Below are 23,561 nucleotides of genomic sequence, written 5' to 3'. Positions count from 1 at the left end.
ACGGCTCATCTTCCACATAATCATTTATTAGAATATCTTGTTGATCACATCAGCGAGCAAAATATATTTTGTACAAGATCTTAGAGAATGCACAGGTATCGGAAAAGCCACAAGAATCTCAACCACAGAGTTTTCTTTTGTCCACAAAGTCACAGAATAGAGAGAGTGAGAGCGAGAGAGAGAGAGAGAGAGAGATGGGGGACCTAGGAGGTGAAAAGTGGTTCAGTCACGTGCAGGACATTCATTGGCCTGATTATCACTGACACGTAGGGCTCCCCTGCAGAGCTGGGGAGAGGACAGCGAAGAGCTAACAGGGCCAGGAGCGGATCGCCAACAGGACTGCCCCCGCTGTCTCAGAGTGTGCACTGCGGCGCTGTGCTGTCGGTGCTGCGACTGGATACACTGGGATACTGTGACTGAAGAGAGGCAGGAGGAGGGGACGGGTGTGGACTGAGAGGTTTTCCGCTCGTAATCCTATTTTTTCCGTCCCTTCCAGAAAGCACGAGAGTAACCTGTCCAACTAGACCAGACTCATCTTCCCTCTGCAGTACGGGCTGGGGCTCTGGCCCCAGTATACAGGGAACTGAAGGTGGGTATTTTATATCACGAGAAGCCTGGATGAGCCAAGATGGACGGTCTCCAGGCAGGCAGCTGTGGCGACTGTCGCACCAGTATGCAGCATCAGGGGCAATATTCTAGCAGGGAGGCTGGCCTGTCTGTGTCCGTGTTCCTCAGCTTTTAATGTCCCGCTGTACTTTAGTACCTGCTTTAGATCCGGAGACAGAGGCTAACAGGACCAATTAGGTGGTAATTGGTTAATTGCCTCGTTAAGGTCGAGTGGAATGGAACCTTTAGAAACACACCCCCCTCCAGCCGCACAGCTGAAGAGCAGTGCTCTACATGCATTACTCCATGTGCAACAGTTTATTCTGGGTGACTGGCCGGTCTATTTTTTATTATGAAGTGCCAGCAAATGTTTGGAGGAGGAACACCATATAAAAACAGACTTTATTGCAGTTGTATTTTACAAATGGGCCACTAGTTCCCTGCTGGGCACCTGGTATCTGACTGTTGGAGTGTTGTGTGCAGCAGGAGATGACTCTGTTAAATGCATGTCTCCTGCCCTGTGTTTTCTGCAAGGGATGGATTGGAACAGAACTACACTGCTGAACTGATGTATGGAGCCAGGGGCTTGAGGAACAACAGGGTGACTTTGCGAAAGTAACTTTGCTGTTTTGTTTTTTTTTCTCCAGCGCCACAATTTACTCTACATAGTTTAACGAATTAAAAAAACAAAACAAAACTCACTGCTTATTTTCCAGGTTACATTGAAAGCGAAAGAAAAGAAGTCTCTCTGACAAACCTACATGGCGTCCCTGCCTTCTGTGTGCATTTTTCAGAAGATCAGGGGATGGCTGATGACGCTCTGGAGGAGAAGAATCTTTCTACCAGTCCCCCTGTGAGTTAGTATTGGGTGTGAGGTGGCAGCTCCGGGTGACTGGAGTTACCTGCACTGGCTGTCCCTGCCCCGGGTGTAACGTCAGTCACGCCGGAGTTGCCCCTGCGCGTGCGTACATGCGTGTGTGTTGTGTTAATCTGAGCTGTTTCTTCCCCTCCCCCCCCCCACCCCCCCCATGTTACTCGGGCAGGTACTGTAGGATCCGCTGTGCGAGGAGGTCGGGGTCATAGGTCACGGCTCGCCTCTTGCGGGCCGGCCTCCCGCCTCCCTGCAGCTCGCTGTCGATGCGCTTCATCCTCTGCAGCCCGGCGCGCGCGCCCCCCGCCGCCGCCGCCCTCTCCTCTTCCTCCTCCTCCTCCTCGTCCCCCAGCCGCTTCACGCGCAGCAGCGACGGCTCGACCCTGGGGGACGGGGGAGCCCCGTCGTCCAGCGAGCGGCGGGGCCTCTTCAGGGGGGGAGTGGGGCGGTCGCCGGCCGCCGCCAGGTCCCTCTTGGCCAGGCGAGAGGGGGTCTGCTGGGGGGTCTCCGACGCCAGGCTGGATAGGACCCGCCCCACCAGGTACCTGCAGGGGCAGAAGGTGAGAGAGCATCACTCCTCTGGTCTCTGCAGCTCAGCTGCACAGGTGAAAGGGGTGTTAGTGGGACCAGTAGGGGGCGCTTAGCGATGGGGACACTTAAACCAAGGTCCTGACTCTGTGTGGTCATTAAACATTCTGGGGTGTTTCTCGAAAAGAGTAGGGGTGTTACCCCAGAGTCCTGGCCAGATTTCCCCCTGGCCTTCTCATGGGCTCCTACTAACCCCCCTCTCTGAACTGGCTTCATCACTCTGCTCTCCTCCCCACTGAGAGCTGCTGTGTGGGGAGAGGACTGGCGCATCATCCAGGTGGGGCTGCCCACTGGTGGGGGTGGAGGGGATCCCCATTTCCTGTAAAGCGCTGTGAGTGGAGTGTCCAGAAAAGCGCTATGTAAGTGTAAGCAATTATAATTATTAGTAGTAGTCGTAGGAGGCAGCCCACCTCGTTGTCTGTATACACAGCACAGAACCAGTACACCTCTCTTGCCCCCAGGGGTCAGTCTCACTCCCTCCACCCCTCCCTCTGGCTTGCGGGCTGGCCTGCACTCACCTCAGCACCTCCTCCTCCCCCTCCTCGCCGCCCGGCCCCCCGCTGCGGCTGTCCGCGGTCAGCAGTCTGCTGGTGGGGGGCAGACTGGCCTGCCTCAGCCTCTCCTGCCTGTAGCGGTTCAGCAGAGCCTGGGTCAGCTGGGGGTCCAGAAGGCCCTGCCAGGCGGCCTGGGGCTTGTCCATGCTGAGCCCCTGCTCCGTCTCGTCGTAATCGGGGGGGTAAGGGCCCTGAAAGTCTCCAGTCTCCTCCAACCCCAGCTTCTGGGGGGCTCCGTAGCTCTCACTGAGGAGGCGGAGCAATCCGGCAAGGTAGATGGCCTCTTGGTCCCGCCTCCTGTCGTCATCGACCAATTGCTGCAACGCCTCTCCTACGCCACGCCCCTTCCAGCCCTCCAGTCCGGTGCCCGGTTGGTAGAAGATCTCGTTGTTCCGCCCCTCGCTCCCCAGGCCCGCCCCTGGAGGAGGGTATGACATCACCATCTGGGCCTCATAGGGGAGCGAATCGCGTAGGTCCCTCCGCATCCGCCCGGCTCCGCCCACTTCCTCCGTGCCCCACCCACTGCGAGGGCCGCCACTGGACAATGGCTGAGAGAGGGAGAGAATGGGGGAACCTTATTTATTTATTCAGCTCCAGATAGAATTTATGCTCCTCAAAATTTGTTTGAAGACTTTTTACTCCCCAAAAAATGAGTCTCTAAAGGAATGTAAGAGACAATGCAGAGGCAGAAAAGACAACATGCATTTTTACCGTGGGCTGGCACACACTCGTGCGGAGTCACTTAATGAGGGACTTGGACCTGAAGGAAGACCGTGCCGGTCGGGGCCAGTCAGAGCTCAGACGGGTGTCCACCCTGACTGATTCAGCAGGGCTGATTGCTCAGGTAGTAGTCATAAACAGCATTGACAATGGACACCCATCCAACCACATTCCAACCACTTCACCCAGTACAGGGTCTGGCAGGGGGAGCCAGAGTCTATCCCAGCAAGCAATGGGCGCAAGGCAGGGCGCGCCCTGGACAGGACGCCAGTGCGTCACAAGCTAATGGACAGTCACCTAAAAGACAGCAACAGCCGGCGCTTCGGTAACTGTCCTGCTTTTGAAACGGATCTCGTTCTGCTGTCACAGTCTTCTTCCCCAGTGCCCTGTCCCACCCTGCCGCGCTGCATCGCGTTCCCGCTCCCTCTGCAAACTCGGCTCTGTTGTTAAAGGCTTCTGCAGGCGGTTTGAGCTGTGAGCAGGAGCCAAGCCAGGGTGTAGGTGTAGGTTTATGCCCTTCCAGAACCCTGCTCGCCCCAGATCAATCCTCCCTGTCCTTTTCACCGGTTCGTTCACACGCAGGACCAGCCACTCCCAGCTGTGAAGACTCACCTCCCAGTAGCTATTCCTCTAAATAAACCCTGCAGTCTAACATGTGGTGGCTGTTAAACTTCTGGTTCAAATACCTAGTGTTGTCGTTATCTGAAGGAATCTGCATGTGTTAAATTGTATCGTGAAACATGTCTTTGCACGGTGACTGGGAACAATCCTTTTGCACACTTTCTCTATGCACCAGAGGGGATTCAGGATAGCCCCCTGGTCGTACTGCACTCTCTCTCCCGCCTCATTCCCAAACCGGGCTGTAGAGGTACCTGTGTCCAGCGGTCAGAGCTCGTCTTGGACAGTCCCAGCCTGGCTTTGATGGGGGGTTTTATTAGAGCAGGAGACAGGCATGGACAGCTAACTGTATTCTGTTCATTGTCTTTCCATCTCTGACCACCTTGCCTCAGGGCTGAAATAGGTTAGGTCTGGTTTCAAGGTTACTGTCCTCAGAATTTAGTCAGAAAGGCAAGGCTTAGTGTGTTTTACTGCATGTTTCACTGTCCTGTGCTTCTCGGTATTAATAGGATTTTCTGAGAATAGATTGAAAGCGAGGCAGAACTGTACACATTTCCTACACTTTGACTCAAACACTGCATTAATAATGGAAGAGAGCTGCTTCTTTCACCCCCCCTGCTCCCTCTCCAGAGGTCTGGGGTAGTAAGAGATCTCACCCTGAGTGCATCTCACACACACAGCTCTCACTCTGCACACCCTCAGACACACACCTCTCACTCTGCACACCCTCAGACACACAGCTCTCACTCTGCACACCCTCAGACACACACCTCTCACTCTGCGCACCCTCAGACACACGGCTCTCACTCTGCGCACCCTCAGACACACGGCTCTCACTCTGCACACCCTCAGACACACACCTCTCACTCTGCACACCCTCAGACACACAGATCTCACTCTGCACACCCTCAGACACACAGCTCTCACTCTGCACACCCTCACACACACATATCTCACTCTGCACACCCTCACACACACACCTCTCACTCTGCACACCCTCAGACACACAGCTCTCACTCTGCACACCCTCAGACACACATATCTCACTCTGCACACCCTCAGACACACACCTCTCACTCTGCACACCCTCAGACACACAGCTCTCACTCTGCACACCCTCAGACACACGGCTCTCACTCTGCACACCCTCAGACACACACCTCTCACTCTGCACACCCTCAGACACACAGATCTCACTCTGCACACCCTCAGACACACAGCTCTCACTCTGCACACCCTCACACACACATATCTCACTCTGCACACCCTCAGACACACAGCTCTCACTCTGCGCACCCTCAGACACACAGCTCTCACTCTGCACACCCTCAGACACACGGCTCTCACTCTGCACACCCTCAGACACACGGCTCTCACTCTGCACACCCTCAGACACACGGCTCTCACTCTGCACACCCTCAGACACACGGCTCTCACTCTGTGCACCCTCAGACACGCAGCTCTCACTCTGTGCACCCTCAGACACGCAGCTCTCACTCTGCACACCCTCAGACATACAGCTCTCACTCTGCACACCCTCAGACACACAGCTCTCACTGTGTGCACCCTCAGACACACAGCTCTCACTCTGCACACCCTCAGACACACGGCTCTCACTCTGCACACCCTCAGACACACAGCTCTCACTGTGTGCACCCTCAGACACACAGATCTCACTCTGCACACCCTCACACACACATATCTCACTCTGCACACCCTCAGACACACAGCTCTCACTCTGCACACCCTCAGACACACAGCTCTCACTCTGCACACCCTCAGACACACAGCTCTCACTCTGCACACCCTCAGACACACACCTCTCACTCTGCACACCCTCAGACACACAGATCTCACTCTGCACACCCTCAGACACACAGCTCTCACTCTGCGCACCCTCAGACACACAGCTCTCACTCTGCACACCCTCAGACACACGGCTCTCACTCTGCACACCCTCAGACACACACCTCTCACTCTGCACACCCTCAGACACACAGATCTCACTCTGCACACCCTCAGACACACAGCTCTCACTCTGCACACCCTCACACACACATATCTCACTCTGCACACCCTCAGACACACACCTCTCACTCTGCACACCCTCAGACACACAGCTCTCACTCTGCACACCCTCAGACACACACCTCTCACTCTGCACACCCTCAGACACACAGATCTCACTCTGCACACCCTCAGACACACAGCTCTCACTCTGCGCACCCTCAGACACACAGCTCTCACTCTGCACACCCTCAGACACACGGCTCTCACTCTGCACACCCTCAGACACACGGCTCTCACTCTGCACACCCTCAGACACACGGCTCTCACTCTGCACACCCTCAGACACACGGCTCTCACTCTGTGCACCCTCAGACACGCAGCTCTCACTCTGTGCACCCTCAGACACGCAGCTCTCACTCTGCACACCCTCAGACATACAGCTCTCACTCTGCACACCCTCAGACACACAGCTCTCACTGTGTGCACCCTCAGACACACAGCTCTCACTCTGCACACCCTCAGACACACGGCTCTCACTCTGCACACCCTCAGACACACAGCTCTCACTGTGTGCACCCTCAGACACACAGATCTCACTCTGCACACCCTCACACACACATATCTCACTCTGCACACCCTCAGACACACAGCTCTCACTCTGCACACCCTCAGACACACAGCTCTCACTCTGCACACCCTCAGACACACAGCTCTCACTGTGTGCACCCTCAGACACACAGCTCTCACTCTGCACACCCTCAGACACACCCCACACAGGGTTGTGTTCCTGTCTCTGCAGGGACAGCCCTGAGATTCTTGTTCTCTTTTGATGTAGTATTCCCTACACGGGGGGAGAGCAGACCCGGAACAACTCCTGACACCTGACAGAAGGTCTGAGCAGACTGACCAAACTCAGGCCCTTCAGAACACACAAGCTGCTGGCCTGGCCTGGCCTGGCCTGGGCTGGGCTGGACTGGGCTGCACTGGCCTGGACTGGGCTGGGCTGGACTGGGCTGGACTGGGCTGGGCTGACTGGGCTGTCACCATTACCTCCGAGGCAAGGACCAGCAACAAACAGAACTGAAAAGGGCCAATGCAATCAGTGAATAACCAAAGTGTCTAACACTTCAGAGTGACACAGTCAGAGTGTCTAACATCACGGTGTCCAACACAGAGTCCTCAGGACACAAGGGCACGACGCCAGACTCACAATACAGTGACAGCCCGAAAGACCTTCATTCCTGACGAGTGCACACAGACTGTGGGTTTTCAACCCTCATGAATCCAGGAGGAAGCTGGCAGGGCTGTGGGGCTCCTGACCAGGAGGGCTTGCGGAAGTCGGGGTGAACATCCCCTGCAGCAATCCGGCCAGGAAGGGAGGACTGGTCAGGGGGTGCTACTTGCACTGGAAACGGAATTTATGTTGCATGCAACCAGGGATTAAGGGATTAAAAATCATTTTTTTCAGGATGTTTCAGACAAGAGGCCTTCTTCAGGACTGTTTAGAGAATGTAAAACTTTATCCAGTTTTAACCGTTTTGTGCTTACAGCATAAAAACGTCCTTTTCTTGTTTGGTTATGTGTTCACTGCAGTTCACCTTCCTATAAAAAGCTTTACTGTGTGTTAATATATAAAAAACCTAGTCATAGCACAGCCAGGTGTTGGCACAGCTGTTTCCGCCCACACCAGGTTGCTAGGTTACCTTGGAGTACCAGTTACCTTGGAAACCAGGCTTAAGCAACAGGGCTCGGCTCTTCCTGCTGCTGGCTTGATTTTGATCTCCACAGGTTTCATTTACACCTTTCGGTGACATTATCACCTCCGCCCTGGGGATAGCGTTGAGTCATCGTGTTGAGAAGCAGGGGCTGAGAGAGGGAGGAAGGGAGTGATGGAGGGGAGATAGGGAGGAGGTGGTGTCTTTACCTGTCACGCTGATCGAGAGCAAGATCTCCTCTACAGTGATGACCTGGGGGCTCGCTTAATAAAGCCGGGCCCCGCCGTGGGCGATCCAGGGCTCAGGGGTGACACAGCTGTGGCCCATCTGGGCTTCGAACTCGCAACCCTTCGGTCCGGATCCCGGAGCCCAGAGCCCAAGCTCTTGCAGGACGCTCCATGCCGAGACGGGTGGAGAGAGACAGAGGGAGAGGGAGGAGGGAGGAGGGGTGGCCTGGTGCCCGGTGGAGCGGTCAGCAGGGGGTCCCGAGCACAGTGGACAGAAGAGGGGAGAACAAGACGGATATGAACACGGAGAGGTGGAATGAGAGAGGACGACGGAGGGATGGAGGAAAGAGGGAAAGAAAGGAAGAGAAGATGTGCAAAGACGAAGGAAAAGCGAGGCAGGAGAGATGAAGGACACAGAGGGGGAATAATGACCCCATGGGTAGAGACAGGGCCTGGGGGGAGGGTGTAGATGAAAGCAGGGAGATCAATATCCAGCGAAGCGATTACTCTGACAGCCTCGTTTGACTTCATTAGGCTGCCCTCTTCGTGACGATACCCCCTTAGCTCTGTTTCTACTGGCCTGGTGTGCGGTGCACAAGTGAGGGTGAGGTCTCCGGCCATGACACAAGGACAGACAGCCCTGCGCCACCAGGTCTGGTCCAGCTACAGCAGGGCGTTGCCCCTCTGCGGGCACAAGACACCAGTCACTCAGTCCTTTCGTTTCTCTCCGCCCTGAATCTCCCGTGTGCTCATTCACTGATTGCACTGGCCCTTGTCAGTTCTTTGTGCCGCTGGTCCTTGCCTCACAGCTCCAATGGTGACCTCTGCCCCTGTTTATTTTATTGCAGTGGGAATGTAGACTCCAGATTCACAGCAGTCAAGGCCGTCCCAGGATTTCAGACCAACTGGAGGCTTTGTTTGTACCAATAAGCCAGTGCAAGTCCCTCATTGCCCTTTTCTGTTTTCGAGTGATGTAATTAGCGGAGTACCGCAGGGGTCTGTACTAGAACCACGGCTCTTCTTAATTTACACCAATGACCTACATTTCAGCACAGACAGAAAAACCTGTCAGGTTTGCAGATGATACCAGATCAATTGGATGACCCAGCATTGCAGCAGCAGTAACATTCAGATCAAATTCATAACTGAGCAAACACCTGGCACATGATATCCGATTAGTCAGGTGCAGGGTGCGAGTAAAGTTTAATTCCATGCTGAAAAATAGAAAAGGACACAACCTCTTCAGGCATGGAAGGAACATTTACTCGATGCTTTGCAGCCACACACAGACACAGCTCTCGCTGGAACAGGAGCAGGGTTTTGCACGCAGAGAGTTAAAATTCAAATGGTAAAAACAACATGGGAAACACTGAGCTAGAAGAAGCTACTTATGATACGGTCTTAAGTGTTTATATTGACGCATCGTTTATATTTTTTAGACAATGGGAGGAAATAAAATGAAGAGCATAAAATTTAAATAAAAGGATGTCATGTTAAAATTGTATTACCCACAAGTTAAGCTTCACTTAGAATATTATGTGCAATTTTAGTCACCAGGTTATAGGAAAGATATTACAGCTCTAGAACACGTCCAGAGAAGACACACTGGAGCCTGAGGGACTGATTGACTGATTGAAGAAACTGAACCTTGTTGTCTTGAACAGAGAAGACAATGAGGGGATCAGATATTAATAATCCTCAAAGTATTCAAACCCCTGGAAGGCACTGACAAAGTCAACCCAGTCAGACCAGTGAGACACAAACCAGAGGACACAGGTGGGAACTGCGTCAACGTCCATTTAAAAACTCGGAACAGGAGTCTGTGATTTACACAAGGGGTTGTGGGAGTCTGGAACAAGCTGCCCAGCCATGCTGTTGAAGCCGAGACCTATCCTGGTTTCTTTCGAGAGCTGGCTGGAAGAGAAGCTCGGAATAACTGATCGATTAACTCCTAAACTGCCACGGGCCAGGTGAGTCGAATGGCCTCCTGTCCTTTTGTAACCCAGCTCATGATCTTATCTGTAGAGTTTGTATGAGACCTCAGACGGATCAGACTGCAGTGCAGTTTCACCCCCCACTCGCAGATTTCTAGTGGATTCTCCCTGATGTCTTGCTTTGCATAATGCAGTTTCCGATTCACTAACACTGAGCGACACGAGGGGGCCGGATCAGGGCCCGTGACCTTGGGCACTGACGGGGGGTGACAGACCGCCCTGCACCCCCCTCTCACGCGCCACGCTGATACCGCCTGCTCCGTGGCCTCTGTGGGAGCAGACTTTTTAAAAATTCGATCAAAGTAAACTTTATTTCATCAAAAAACATCTCACAACACGTTCGAACAAAACATTAAACTCTAATCCCTTGAACGCCTTCTCAATCGGGTGCTTGTCCCTTATCAATCTGAGCAAGGGGATGCTGGGGCTGGATTTGCACAATGAAAGAGTCCCCCGCAGACCCTACCCCTTGCTGTTGTCCGTGCCTCTCTCTCTGTCCCGGCCCTGACACTGCGGTTGTCCAGCCCGCGGCAGGAGCTCAGGGAGCAGGGATTCTCTCCTTACTCCCTGTATCTGTGCCTGTCTCTGTGTGTGTGTGAGCAGATACCCCTGGGTCAGCCTGCAGAGCAGACGCTGCCTGGTTCTTGAGGAAAAGCCTGTGACGCAGGTCTCCTCCAGGGCCCGTGTGAGTCAGAGAGGGGCTGACTCACGCTGATGCAGGGCGAGTGACGTTGCCAGACTCTGGCGTCGGCGCTGTGCTGTCACCGCGCCGCCTGATCCCTGCCGATCTCACCCGCCTCTCTTTAACACCACTCCCAGTCTGAGGAAGTGTGTCCACCTGGGGCTTATCGGCCATCACTGTGCTATTCCTTAACGCTGGGTGCAGCACTGTCGCCCTCGTCAAGGAGCTGGAGTCCTTTGCCGGTGGGAGAGCAGGTGAGATTCGCACGCACAGAGACATGCAGTGAGTCAGGCATTCGTTACCTCTGAAAAATCCAGACCCGCTGCCTAATTAGGGCTCTCTGCTGGGGGAACTGGGTTAGCGAGGGTCATCTAGCAGCAGCCCAGCAGAGGGGGGTGAGATGGAGGACTCTAAACCTTGTGAAATTCTGAACAGAGGGTAGTTCAGGAAGAAAAGGAGCCCGCTGGCCCCAGTTCTCAGAAATGAGGGCCTTTCAGATACCCTGCACTGTCTTGATGTGGCTCTATAATGTCACTGGGGATAAACGTGCACATCAGAGCTCACTGGTGTCACAAAGAGCACCTGCCTCAGTGCTGTGTTGCTCAGTGCAACGCCTTTGTTGCTCATGTGCATTACACCATGCTAGCAGCATCTCCAAAAACATCTATAAACCTGAAGATGGGTAATGTGTGCATTACATCCTTGAATTATTCAAACACCCGGTTTGATCATTTTTTCTTTCTGAGAAATCTGAGAAAGGCAAAGGCAGAGGAATGTTGGCATCCAAGCCTCAAGAAGCAAATAAGATCTAAGACATCTGGGATGGCGGATCAAATGGGAGCTTGGATGAGCCAGACTCTTGGGACAGTCAGTCCTCTGTTTCAAATCGGGGGAACCGAGGTTCTCTCTAGCTTCTTGGATCGACTTGCCAGGCTTTGTCCAAGTAGACAGGAGGCCCTAGGACACTAACAGGGATATTAAACGAGCGCCTATACCGCCACAGCTGTGGTTATGTCTTGTTCTGTCCTTCTGTTCTAGCCTTTCCATTCCATGTCCCACTTGTCTCCATGCCTATCCTTCTTGTGTTTCTCCGACTGTTCTTGTCCGTCTCCTCTCCCCCCCAGCCTTGTCCTCCCTCACCTTCCATTTGTCTCCCACCCTGTCACTCGTTAGCTAATTAATGAGCTGATTATTCTTTTAAGCACTTGCTCTGTGTTCCTCCGTGCCCGTCCCTGTCTGATTTTCCTCCTGGCGTCTCTCCCCATCTCCTCGATGATACATCCCCGGCTGACGCGCGCAGAACGCAGTGTGTGTGTGTGTGTGTGTGTGTGTGTGTGTGTGTGTGTGTGTGTGTGTGTGTGTGTGTGTGTGTGTGTGTGTGTGCGGTGTGCGGTGTGCGGTGTGCGGTGTGCGGTGTGCGGTGTGTCTGCCCGCGTGTGTGGGTGTGTGCGCATGTGTGTGTGGTATGTGGTGTGTGGTGTGCGGGTGTGTGTGGTGTGTGTTGTGTGGTGCGTGTGTGCACAAGCCCCTGGTGCTTGTCTGCTTCCATTTTGTTGCAGTGTGTCTGTTTCATCACCGTCTCCGTGACAATTCTGCCCTGGGTTTTCTGGGACACGGTTGCCCTGACGACGTGCCTTTCTCTGCAATTCCCGCCTCCCTCCGCCCGGCTCCCCGGCACGCAGGCATGTGTTTACCTAATTGGATTGCATCTGTTCATTATTGATTTCTGCTGTACGCTCTGTTCCTTCCTCTCCGTCCAGGGCAGAGAGTGCAAACACTTGCAGGAGCTCATCTGAGTCTGCGCCGCCTGGGAGCTCATAAACAACCCAAGCTGTCCCTTTCTCTTCTGCTCTGCTGCAGACGTTCATATTGGCCACCGACGTCTGGAACCAGATTATCTGGAAATTGACTGAGGCTCCATCAGTGTTGCTCTGTACATATGTGTCATGAAACTGCGGCTCTCTGGGAAAGGAAGGAGCATCATTGTGAGGAGAGCTGATCTCCTGATCCTCTCTGCGTAGGTCTTTGGTACAACTAGCCAATGAAAAATTATTTAGCAGCCATAACTCCTGATGAAGGCAGCGCGGAGTCACAGTGGCCAGCATTGCTGCCTTACAGTGCGACAGCCCTGGGCTCGATTCCAGGAGCACTATCTGCAGAGAGACTCTATGTTCTCACCATTTCGGCCTGGGTTTCCTGCAGGTGCACCAGTTCCCTCCTAAGTGAATTGACTTCTAGGGAAATCGGCCCTAGGTGTGTGTGCGCGTGTGCGTGAGTGAGTGGGTGGGTGTGTCTGTGTGTGTGCCCTGCGATGGACTGGTGTCCCATCCAGGGTGTACCCTGCCTTGTGCCTGTGGTTTGCCAGGATAGACTCCGGCTCCTGCTGACCACATATTGGACAACTGGGTTCGGAAATGGATGGACGGAGCCATTAACGAACGGAACGGACAGTTAAAGTGCCCATTCCGGTGACTGGCAGCAATCCCAGAAAGCCCTGGAACGGTGTGGTTTTCAGATGTATTCTCTCTCGTGCCAGCGCCAGGGGGGAGAGCACACACAGCAGCAGGGAGAGCAGGAATGTGCCCGAGTTCGCTATAGCACTGAGGGGAGGACAATGAGGCGTAATCCCAGTGATGCCCAGCCACTGGCGCCCTACAGCACGGGCACCTCAACTCACGCGTCTCACAAGCAGCTGTACATCACCGCTGATCACTGCTGCTCCTTCTGCAGAAAGTGCACAGCTGACGCTGGAGGCCCTTCTGCTGGGCCAGAGCATCGGAATCCAGGTACAGTGTAAAAAAATCTGTGAGTCAATAAGCCCTGTTTAAGAACAGCAAGGCAGAGGAGCTGGGTGGAGGGATGTTTTTAAAGTACAAGGCAGAGGAGGTGGGTGGAGGGATGTTTTTAAAGTACAAGGCAGAGGAGATGGGTGGAGCCAGGGAAGGCACCACCCTCTGCCGGTTCACACCTGCGTGTGGGAGTTTCTCTGGCCCCGCCCTCTCTCTCTCTTTTCTCATTTCTTCCTCTCTCCCCCTCCCACCCCTTCTCGTTCCTCACTCCCGGGTTTCTCCAGCGTCTCTCCCTCCTTCTGGGCTCCTGTTTCTCCCTGCCTCCCTGTCTGGATTCTCCCTGATTCCTCTCTCCCTTTTCCCCCTCGTTTCTCCAGCCTCCCTGCCTCCATTTCCTCCGGTCTCCCCTCTACCTTCATCTCTCGCGAGCCCAGTGCAGTCCCACAGCACAAACAAGCACCTCACAGAAACTCAGGGGTGATCAGAGCACCCGTGGGTCCGTGCATCAGGCCAGAATGACTGAATTAACACTGACATGGACCTACGCCTCCCCTGTCTCCCTTCTCAGACACAGGCCGGAGCACCACAGTCAGAGGGAGGGACAGAGACAGCAGGACCTGCACACTGCACACGTGTGGAGGGAGCCAGAGACCTGCGTGGAGGGTGAAATGGCCATCAGAATCCCGCGCAGAGAGAGAGAAGACAGTATCGGCAGACAGGGACACCGGGGCAGCAGCCCCCAGTGAGGCAGATTCAGGCGGTGGAAATGGGAGCAGAGCTCCAGCGATGAAGCGTGAGATGAGCATACAGAGCACGTCTCTGTGCATCTCTGTGTGTCTCTGTATTTCTGTCTGTCCCTGTGTAATTCTGTGCGTCTCTGCATATTTCTGTGTGTTTCTGTTTTTCTCTCTATGTCTCTGTAGCATCTCTGTGTATTTCTGTGTCTCTGGGTGTTTTCTGTGTCTCTCTCTGTGTCTCTTTTTGTCTCTGTGTCTCTCTGTGTTTTCTGTGTCTCTGTATGTTTCTGTGTGTCTCTCTGTGTGTTTTCAGTGTGTTTCTGTGTCTCTCTCTGTGTCTCTGTGTGTCTCTCTGTGTTTTCAGTGTGTTTTCTGTGTGTCTCTGTCACCTGGCTCTGCTCCTCTCTCTAGCAGTGTTGCCAGGTGACAGAAGATGGAAACGCAGTCTCTCCTTGCAAACAGCCTGTATCTCTGCGTCATGTCACACACACACACACACACACACACACACACACACACACACACACACACACAGCGGCTGACTCTGCACCTGCACTCCGCTCCATTTCTCCTCCGGCGCTGCCAGACACTGCCACGGCGAATGCCCCAAACACCCGTACCCTTCCCGGGTTTCAACCTGCCTCTCGGCTCTCCTCTTCCTCACACACACACACACACACACAGACACACACAGAGCTGCCCTGCCTCTCTCTCACGGTGCTCCGAACGAGCGCACACACCTCCCCCGTTTCCTCACTGCCCCCCAGTCCCTCTCCTCGCCCCCTCCCTGCCCCTCTCTCCCCCCCCCCCCCCCCGGTCTCAGATGCTGCCGGGCAGCGGGATACGGGTGGGATACAGAGACTCTGGAGCGCTCGGCCGCCCGCGCCCTCTCAGACGGACACACGGACGCACCCCGCCCCCCACCCTTTCCGTCCCCCTCGGCCCTTACCTTGGCAGGCAGCGGCGGCAGGGAGGTGAGGAGGAGTGTGGATGAGAGCAGGAGGAAGGCTGTGCTGCTCAGAGGGCCCGACATCCTGGCCAGGAGAATGAGGCTGCCCGTGTGTTTCTGAGAGAAGGACTGAGGCTGGGAGAGATGGAGACTGGGATACAGGCTGGGGTGGGAGGGAGGGGGGGGGAGGAGGGGTTTAAGGATGTGCTCGAGGTGTGATGTGAGGAGGCAGGAGAGGAAGATGGAGAGAGGGAGGAGCTGAGGGAGGAGGAGGGGGGGACGACAGGGGAGTGATGTCAGCTCGTGAGAGATGCAGGAGGGGGAGGGACAGCAGAGGTGTGGGTTCAGACAGAAATACAGCCACAGCCAGGGCCGGGATCGTGGCTGAAGGCACGACAAGGAGGCCGCCTGTCACACCACAGGAAAAAGCCGTCTTGCTGTTATTGGCCAGCGGTCTGTGTGAGTCTGGAAGCCCACTCTGTCGGCCCCAGGGTGGGACTGCAGGCTTGCATCACAAGTGCTCACAGCTGGCAACAGTCAGCAACACACAGCGCTGAAAACAAATGACCGCTAGTGCTGATCCTGTGAAGAATAGCACTGCTGCTTTTCAGTGCACCACTGACAGAGTGTCTGTGGTGCCACCTAGTGGCCACTGTCATTAAAGCACATACAGTACTAACGCCATGGTTGAGATCTGTACCCCAGAGATACCAAAACCCCTCTTTATGAAAATATCCAGTAATGTTTATTGTAACCCATTCCATCCATCCATTTTCTAACCAGTTCATCCAGTTCAGGGCTGTGGGGGAGCTGGAGCCTATCCCTGCAAGCAATGCCTTGCCAACAACAACAGAGGCATTAAAAATGCAACTGATGAGTTTTGGAACCAATAACATTTATTGCCTCTTTAATGCCTCCCAATACATTATTAACCCTGCAGCAGATACCTAATGTAAAAATCAATAGTACACAATTTAAGCAATTGCAGGCTGCAGTTAAAAATCCCTTTATGGCCGTTGAGCTGATTATGAACCTTCACGTTAAAATGAAATGACCACTTTCCTGTTCCTAAACACTGTAAGTAGGATCTGCAGTTGAGAGGGGCAGGCCCAGGCCACGCCCCCTGACTTACGGCCCATTGGGAAATCACCCACCCTGGTCCTGCTTGGATGGTGGTGATCTGGAGGCAAGGAATCGGAGCTTGTCTGCAACTCCTGTTCTGTCTTCCAATGGTGATCCACGTCAAAACAACGTTACGCTGAATGAACACACCTACTCTTTTCCGGAAAGATCCTGGGGTAAGGTTTGGGGAGAGAGGACAGCTGTTCTACATCACAATCACTGCCCACGTGGTTTCTCAAAGCTGTGTACAGGTATCGCACGCAAAACCCCTCTTCTTCTCTCCTGTCGCCTCACGCAAACCCATTTCCCCCCACCTCTGCAGCGCCCCCTTGTGTCTCTCGTCACTCTGCAGGGGGGGTCCCAACCTCCTCGGCCCCCGGCCCAGAGTGGGTGCAGCCAAGTTTCTATGGGCCTGAATACTTGGCAAACATCCTCTTTTGCCGGTCTCAGCTTAGTCGATGCCAGGAATCGTCTTGGATCGGGATTAAAGATCAGATCACTTTATTGGCCATATAAAATTTCTTGCATTAGGAATTCATCTTTTTCGCAGACCCCAGCCTGCTCTCCATGAGACACACAGTCCTAGAATACCATCGTTTAATGCTCCCGTTTCATTAGTCATGATTGTTAACACTCAAGAATAGTGCCCGTACTGTACATCCCTATACTGGTTTAACATTCTTTACAGATAGCATTTCTAAGAGTGTCAATGAGCCGAGGTTATTTGGCGTCATTTGGCTTTTCTTGTTATAACTGAGGGACTAATTAAAAGAGCAAAACGTGTGTATAATTGAAAATTAAAATACACTGCAGAACAGCACAGCTCGTGCACCTCGCTGGCCCGCCTCGTTCACCCATCTACTGAAACACCGCCCTCGCGGAGCTTGTCCTCATTGGCTGTGAAGAGAGCCAATCAGAGGGAGCCCGAGAAAAGGCTCGATCAATCACTCACCGATCTCTTTCGCAGGGGGCGGGCTATTTAAACGGAGAAATGTATATTAAGTGGTAACAGTCAATGAGTTATGAAAACGTTTAGAAAACCCGTTGCAACTAACTCTGCCGTTCCATTGATACGAGACGGGTGAAATGTATGATCAAATTCGTAGTGCGCGTAATTTACAGAGATAGATGCAGCCATTTTTTAAAAGTTAAAATTAAATTCTTAATGATTTAATTTGTTCAGTTTCGTTTTAATACGCTACGGTAACAGGTTTCATAAAGCGTCCCCTTTAATTGAAGGGTCCGGCTCTCCTAAAGCTCTTTAGAGCGCAGTCGCTGTTAGAAGCGCAGGGTGTTTCTGTCTTAATTCCCGGAGATGACTGAAGAGTAATGGCAACATCCCATGAGCAATGCAGTCAGGAGTGTGGATGTGAGAAGGCGGGCATTTTAAGACGTTTGGGCTCCACTCGAATTGGCTGAGGACCGGCTTCGTGGCTCCGGGACTAGGAGCTCAGGCCTCCTCACAGAGAGAGGAGTTAACGGAGTTAACCGCCAGTGTTACGGATTGCTAGTTTAAGATCTACAGCATTGCATAGAACTTAAAAAATGAAGCAAGGCACCACGTAGATTTGCGCCTCAGATGGAAATCTGTTTTCATGGTTCGGAGACGAAGGAACAAGCCCTCGCCTGAGAATTCAATATAGCGCTGCAAATGAGAGGCTGTCAGGGGGGAGCCGGAGGGCTGCATGAGGCGGCTCTGGGGCCCTCTAGTGGTGAGCAGTAGAAAGACAAGTAAGATTCTTCGGCTGCGTCACACAAGCGACGACCAGGGTTCCACCGAGACGCTGGCAGGGAAGCCCTAATGCCTGGCGCCCACAGGTGCTCCGTCAGCAGTGTGCCTACTGGCAACAGCAGTGCCCGGACACCACTCACCGGCCAGGAGACCTCGGGCCCACAGTCACAGGAGGCTGAGAAATGGGGTTTCTGAAGAGAGTTCGGGAGGGATGTCCACAGCCCACTTCGATCAGCCTCAGCTGTCTGTAAGATGCAATGACTCCTGACGTCATTTCCTCTCCTAAAACACTATAAATACTGTACGGGACCCCCTTCTCTCCCTCATGCATGTCTTTCTGCCCCCCTCCCCCCTCTGCAGCTGCCCCTGGGTCACTCCCCAATCTGCAGGGGGGTCCCAGCCTCCTTGTCCTCTGCCCAGGATGTCAGCCCTCAGCCAAGCGGGCTGAGACAAATTGTGTTGTGACTAAAACAGTCCATAATCCTTCCAGCATGCTAAATTCTTGGATGCTGTTATTCCCAGTCAAAGCCAGTTTGTCACCTCCGGCCCAGGTCTCGCAGTGAGGTTGCAGATGAACACAAGATCAAGAGTCTGCGAACCCACGGGCTCCAGGGGCGTGTGCAATAACGGTAGGAGCAACCGCAAAAACAAACATTCTTCCTGTTGCCTGAAGGGTAAGTGTTGTTTGGCATCGGGACCAGATCTGCTGGTTGTCTGCCTGTCGGGCTGGGGAGGTGAGAGACAGCAAGCAACTGAGAACGTGTCGCTAACTGTAAAAATATGTAAATGATGTAAAATCGTTAAATTACAGTAAAGCCTGCTGAAGTTCATTCCTGTGTGCTTGTTGGAAGTCACCACACCTCCCTTAAATAAGAAATCGAATCCCAGAATTCCCACACCTGCCGGAATCAGAACAGCTCCCGATCCTACTGGGGGAGGAAACTCAGCAGAGCCGCAGCCCAGTGTGTCAGCTCCTGTCTCAGCACGAGAGACGGAGACCGAGAGAAAGGCTCTCAAAAAGTAATGAAGTCACTGTGCTGAATGTTGGCCTTATTTATTAAGACTTCTTTGGCAACCCTGCAACTCTATGAATCACTGGTCAGGCCAGTACAGCTCTTAGAACTTCTAGATTTTGTACAGTCTTGCTGAGGCCAAAGCAGAGTGTTCTCTGGCCCAAGAGTGCGGAGGAATTAAAAGAATATTCTGCCAGAGCAGCACAGCTATTCCTGTCCTTTCAGCACTGCGGTGTGAATTTAAAGCCGGGGGCTGGGTACTGTGGGGCTTGCTTTTGACACCTGCTGCCTAAGATGCCTCTGGCCGCCTCAGAGAGAGAGGGCAGGGCCCACAATCTCACTCTCACGCGCTCTTTGACCTGCCTTGTGCAAGGAGCTCTTTCTTTGTCAGGGTTAATTAAAAAAAAAAGAAGCTTTTTCTCCTTCGTCTGCAATGTACTCGTCAGCTCACATGGTGGAGGTAGGCCGGCGCAGTGGACAGGGGCTCTAGCACTGGGAACTACAAGGTTGCGGGTTCGAATCCTGGTTTGGGGGGCTGCTGTGGTGCCCTTCAGCAGGGATCTCCACATGGATCTCCCCGGAGTGGAGAGAGGAAATGGTAAAGTTGTTCAGGGGCTTTGGATCCAAGCATCAGCAGAGCAGTCTGGGCTCCTGCAGGACTGGCAGTCTGCAGCAAGTGGCACTGAATCCTTACTTTCACTGCATCCAAGAATGGAAACAAGAGCAGGGGGGATGGCGGTTGGGACCTCTGCCTCGCATTTCCGAGGCTCCGAGATCCATTCCTTGTGTGCTGTCTGTGTGGAGTTTGCATGTTCTCCCCTTGTTCGGATGGGGTTCCTCGTGGTTCTCTGGTTTTCTTGCGCGGTCCAAAGACGTACGGGCAGGGTGATCGGTTTTGGGGGAAACTGGCCCGGGAGTGAGTGTGTGGTGGACTGGCGTCCTGTCCGGGGGGTACCCTGCCTCGTGCTCGTTGATTGCTGGGATAGGCTCCGGCTCTCCCACGGCCCTAAAGTGGATGAAGTGGAAAGAAGATGGATGGAAATGGGAAAACAGCACCTGGCGTCAGGCGCCTGATTTTATCGACAGTGGGGACTGGATCCATTTTGATCCGGTGTAGAATCTCCAATGACAGGGCGGGGCTGCCTGCTGAGACAGCACCAGCTGCGTCTCTCAGTCCGCTGCAGAGATCCTGATCCTGATTCACCTCGGCCATGGGATCCGAATCCAGCCTCGCACCCTGCTCGGCCACTGCGTCGCCAGGGGGCAACGTGCAATGATACACAATCATACACAATGATACCGCACCATGATACACAATGATACTGCACCATGATACACAATCATATCGCATCCTGCTGCGGATTGTCCAAAAACCGAGCTTCTGCTTCCACTGTTATGAAAAAAGGATTGAGGCGTTTATGTTGATACAACGTTTGCACCTCCTAGACCATTGGTGGAGGCAATAAAAAAGTCGAATTGAATGTCATGATCTTCTAGTTAAAAGCCTGGAATGGACCTCAAGCTCAAATGCAATGCACTAGAATGATGGGTACAGGTTTGGTCTCCATGTTATTGATAAAATATTGCTGCTCTGGAACTGGTCCGGAGGAGAGCAGCAAGGACACATTCAAGGACCTGGAGGAATGTCCCGCACCGACAGGCTGAAGGAACTCAGCCCCTTTAGTCTTGAGCCCAGAAGCCTACGGGGGGGGACGTGACTGGAATATTTTAAGTTCCTGCAAAGGAACGAGTAAAGGTTTATCCCAGGCAGAAAAGAAAAGGGACACAACGTTTCGGGTGAGGAGCCTCCTTCGGGTGTCGAGTATTGAACCGATGATGGAGGTATTCTGTCCTCAAAGGCACTGACAACGCCGACACAGAGGCACTTCTTCAGAACGATCAGTGACACGCGAAGCAGGGGGACACAGGTGGAGGTTGTGGCATGCCTGTGCCCAGAAGGTGGTAGGGGGGTGGAGCAAGCCGCCCGGCCAGGTTGCTGAAGCTGATACCCTGGTATCTTTCAGTAAAGGTCTGGATGAGATCCGGGGATCCATCAATCGCTCGCTAATGAGCTAGCCAGCTGGGGCAAGGGGCTGCTCTGGTGTGTAGCTGCGGTTGTGCGCCCATGGCTAAGGGACGGAGGCCAGTGCAGACAGGAAGTGCGACACCAGGGGTGAAACTAGCGAGGAGTGACGCCCAGACACAAGGCGGAAGCCGTTAGCCGTTTGCGACAGGAAGCCAGGCGGTGGGGACGCGTCGGCGGCAGCCGCCCGAGCAGCAACAGCGCCTGTTGCCATGGCCACGCCGGCCGTCGCCACAGCAAAGACGCGTCCCACGCGTTCGCGGCGGGGCGCCTTTCCCTCCGGCCACGCCATCATACTGCACCATGACACACAATCATACCGCACAATCATACACAATCATACCGCACAATCATACACAATCATACCGCACCATGATACACAATGATACTGCGCAATCATATACAATCATACCACACCATGATACACAATGATACCGCACAATCATACTGCACCATGATACACAATGATACCGCACCATGATACACAATCATACTGCACCATGATACACAATGATACCGCACCATGATACACAATCATACCACACAATCATACACAATCATGCACAATCATACCGCACCATGATACACAATGATACCGCACCATGATACACAATCATACCACACAATCATACACAATCATGCACAATCATACCGCACCATGATACACAATCATACACAATAATACCGCACCATGATACACAGGCCACAGTCTGCACAGATGAGAGCACCCTACCACTCTCCCCAATACCTGCTGACAACAGCCCATACCTCCCCCTACCTGCTGATAATACACCCCATTTCTCCCCAATACCTACTGATAATACACTCCATAACTCCCCCATACCTGCCAATAACACACCCCATAGCTCCCCTATACCTGCCAATAATATTCACTGGAGCACCCCCAGGAAATCCATGAAAACTGTGGAGAACATGCGAACTCCACACAGACAGTTTCCCAGGTAACCAGTACTTGCTCAGCAGTCCTGGGTTCGATCCTGGCTGCAGGCCTCTGTCTGTGTGGAGTCTGCACGTGAGCCCCCGTGTTGGTGTGGGTTCCGACCGGGGGCTCCGGTCTCCTCTCAAAGACGCGCGGACTCGCGGGACGGAGAGCAACAGGACACTGCCCCTCCCACATTTACTCCTTTCCCATTTTAAACCCCTCAGGAAGCGCGCCGATAGTTTTAGCGACCACACAGACAGCATCCTTAAGTATCTGGGAGACCCCACCCCTGAGCCTAGTCACCCCCTCGTCACCTCTGAACACTGGGGACTCAGGGCCTCGCAGCTGGCGGGGAGAAGCACTCGTTTTTCAGCATTTCGCCGAAAACAAAATATACTGATGGAAAAAAGAGCCGCAACATCTTCTGGAATGAGAATACGAGAGTTATAGCTTATGTACTTTCACAGAACAGACGTCGATGTGCTTTAACCCCACTGACCAGCAACACAGCTGGTGCACTGAGGCATTGCAACTTGCCAATCACAGGAGAGCTCGTTAGGTGCACTTGTACCCAACGAGGTCCAGGTGGAACAGTGCCTGATCAGGTCATCTTTAAAAAGGCCTTAATTCACAGCTTAGGTCACTGCAAGAAAAAGGCCACACTCAGTCAGTTTTCTGTGCATCCCATAATGCCTCGGATGTCACCAGGAGCCAGAGAGAGGGCCACTGGCATGCTGCAGGCAGGCCTGTCATGTGCCAGCGGAGCCAGACGCTATGGAGTGAGCCGCTCCACTGTGTCCCGACTGCAGAGAAGGTTCCAGCAGACCGGCGGGACAGATGATCCGGCCGCCCTCGAGTGACCACACCAGAGCAGGACCGACACATCGGACCGGTCCACCTGAGAGCTCGTTTCAGATCTGCCACCCGCACTGCTGCTGAACCAGCAGACACAGTGCCCCCTCAGTGACAGGACAGAGAGGCTCCACGCTGCCGGACCCTCTGCTCACACCTCCTAGACGTCACACCCCACTGGACAGGGGCTGCGCTGGACCGGTCAGCAGTGGTGTCGGGTCCTCCTCACGGATGAGTCCCTCCTCAGCCTGTCCCACGCAGACGGGAGGCCCAGAGTGTGGAGGAGGAGGTGTACTGTATGTATTACAATATCATTAAATTGAAATCTAAGAGCTTTATTGGCATTAGTTACAGTTTGCATGTATTGCATTACAGTAAACGGCAGCAATATAACAGAATTACTTCTTCTTATTATTATTATTATTCCGCTCCGAGAACGCCAGGTGCAGCCTCGCGCTACACGCACGCACGCAGTTCGCAGCCCGGGGTCTGCGAGGCGAAGGGCTCGAGGCGGCACGAGCCCAGCGCTGCGGGCTCGCGCGACACGGCCTCGTGATGCTCTCCCCCGCCCCGGCCGCGGTTTCCCTGGCGTTTCTGTCGAGGGATTTCTCCCCCCGTTACTTACAGTCGGTAAATCGTCAAAAAGCCGTTAAATGCAGCGTATTCTGATGAATTATTACTTTTTTCGTGTGTATTTGTAGTGAACCAGGCTGGGGGAGAACGAGCTGTATTGGCGAGATTTATGAAACGAGTTGT

The 23,561-nt window shown here is 53.6% G+C and overlaps 1 protein-coding gene across 1 annotated transcript; it reads right to left on the bottom strand.

The window, feature by feature from the left end:
- Positions 1-5: 5 nt before the first annotated feature.
- On the bottom strand, positions 6-15,218 carry pcsk1nl (proprotein convertase subtilisin/kexin type 1 inhibitor, like). The gene is made up of 3 exons (XM_069183701.1): positions 15,061-15,218; positions 2,584-3,167; positions 6-2,022 (listed from the first exon to the last, which is right to left on the bottom strand). The coding sequence occupies exons 1-3, from the start codon at positions 15,142-15,144 to the stop codon at positions 1,638-1,640; spliced, it is 1,053 nt and encodes a 350-aa protein (XP_069039802.1). The 5' UTR covers positions 15,145-15,218; the 3' UTR covers positions 6-1,637.
- Between the last annotated feature and the right edge of the window lie 8,343 nt (positions 15,219-23,561).

This window comes from Lepisosteus oculatus, chromosome 2 (assembly GCF_040954835.1).
Source record: "Lepisosteus oculatus isolate fLepOcu1 chromosome 2, fLepOcu1.hap2, whole genome shotgun sequence".
Lineage (NCBI taxonomy): Eukaryota > Metazoa > Chordata > Actinopteri > Semionotiformes > Lepisosteidae > Lepisosteus > Lepisosteus oculatus.
Note: the sequence above shows the minus strand (reverse complement) of the source record. Positions and strands in the feature narration are given on the sequence as shown.

Bases quoted from the DNA above. Each gene is read 5' to 3' on its own strand.
- pcsk1nl (XM_069183701.1), bottom strand. From the start codon at position 15,144: ATGTCGGGCCCTCTGAGCAGCACAGCCTTCCTCCTGCTCTCATCCACA. The intron at 3,168-15,060 runs GTAAGGGCCGAG...TCCCTCTCTCAG, and splicing joins TGCCGCCGCTGCCTGCCAAG to CCATTGTCCAGTGGCGGCCC. The intron at 2,023-2,583 runs GTGAGTGCAGGC...CTGCCCCTGCAG, and splicing joins GGGGAGGAGGAGGTGCTGAG to GTACCTGGTGGGGCGGGTCC.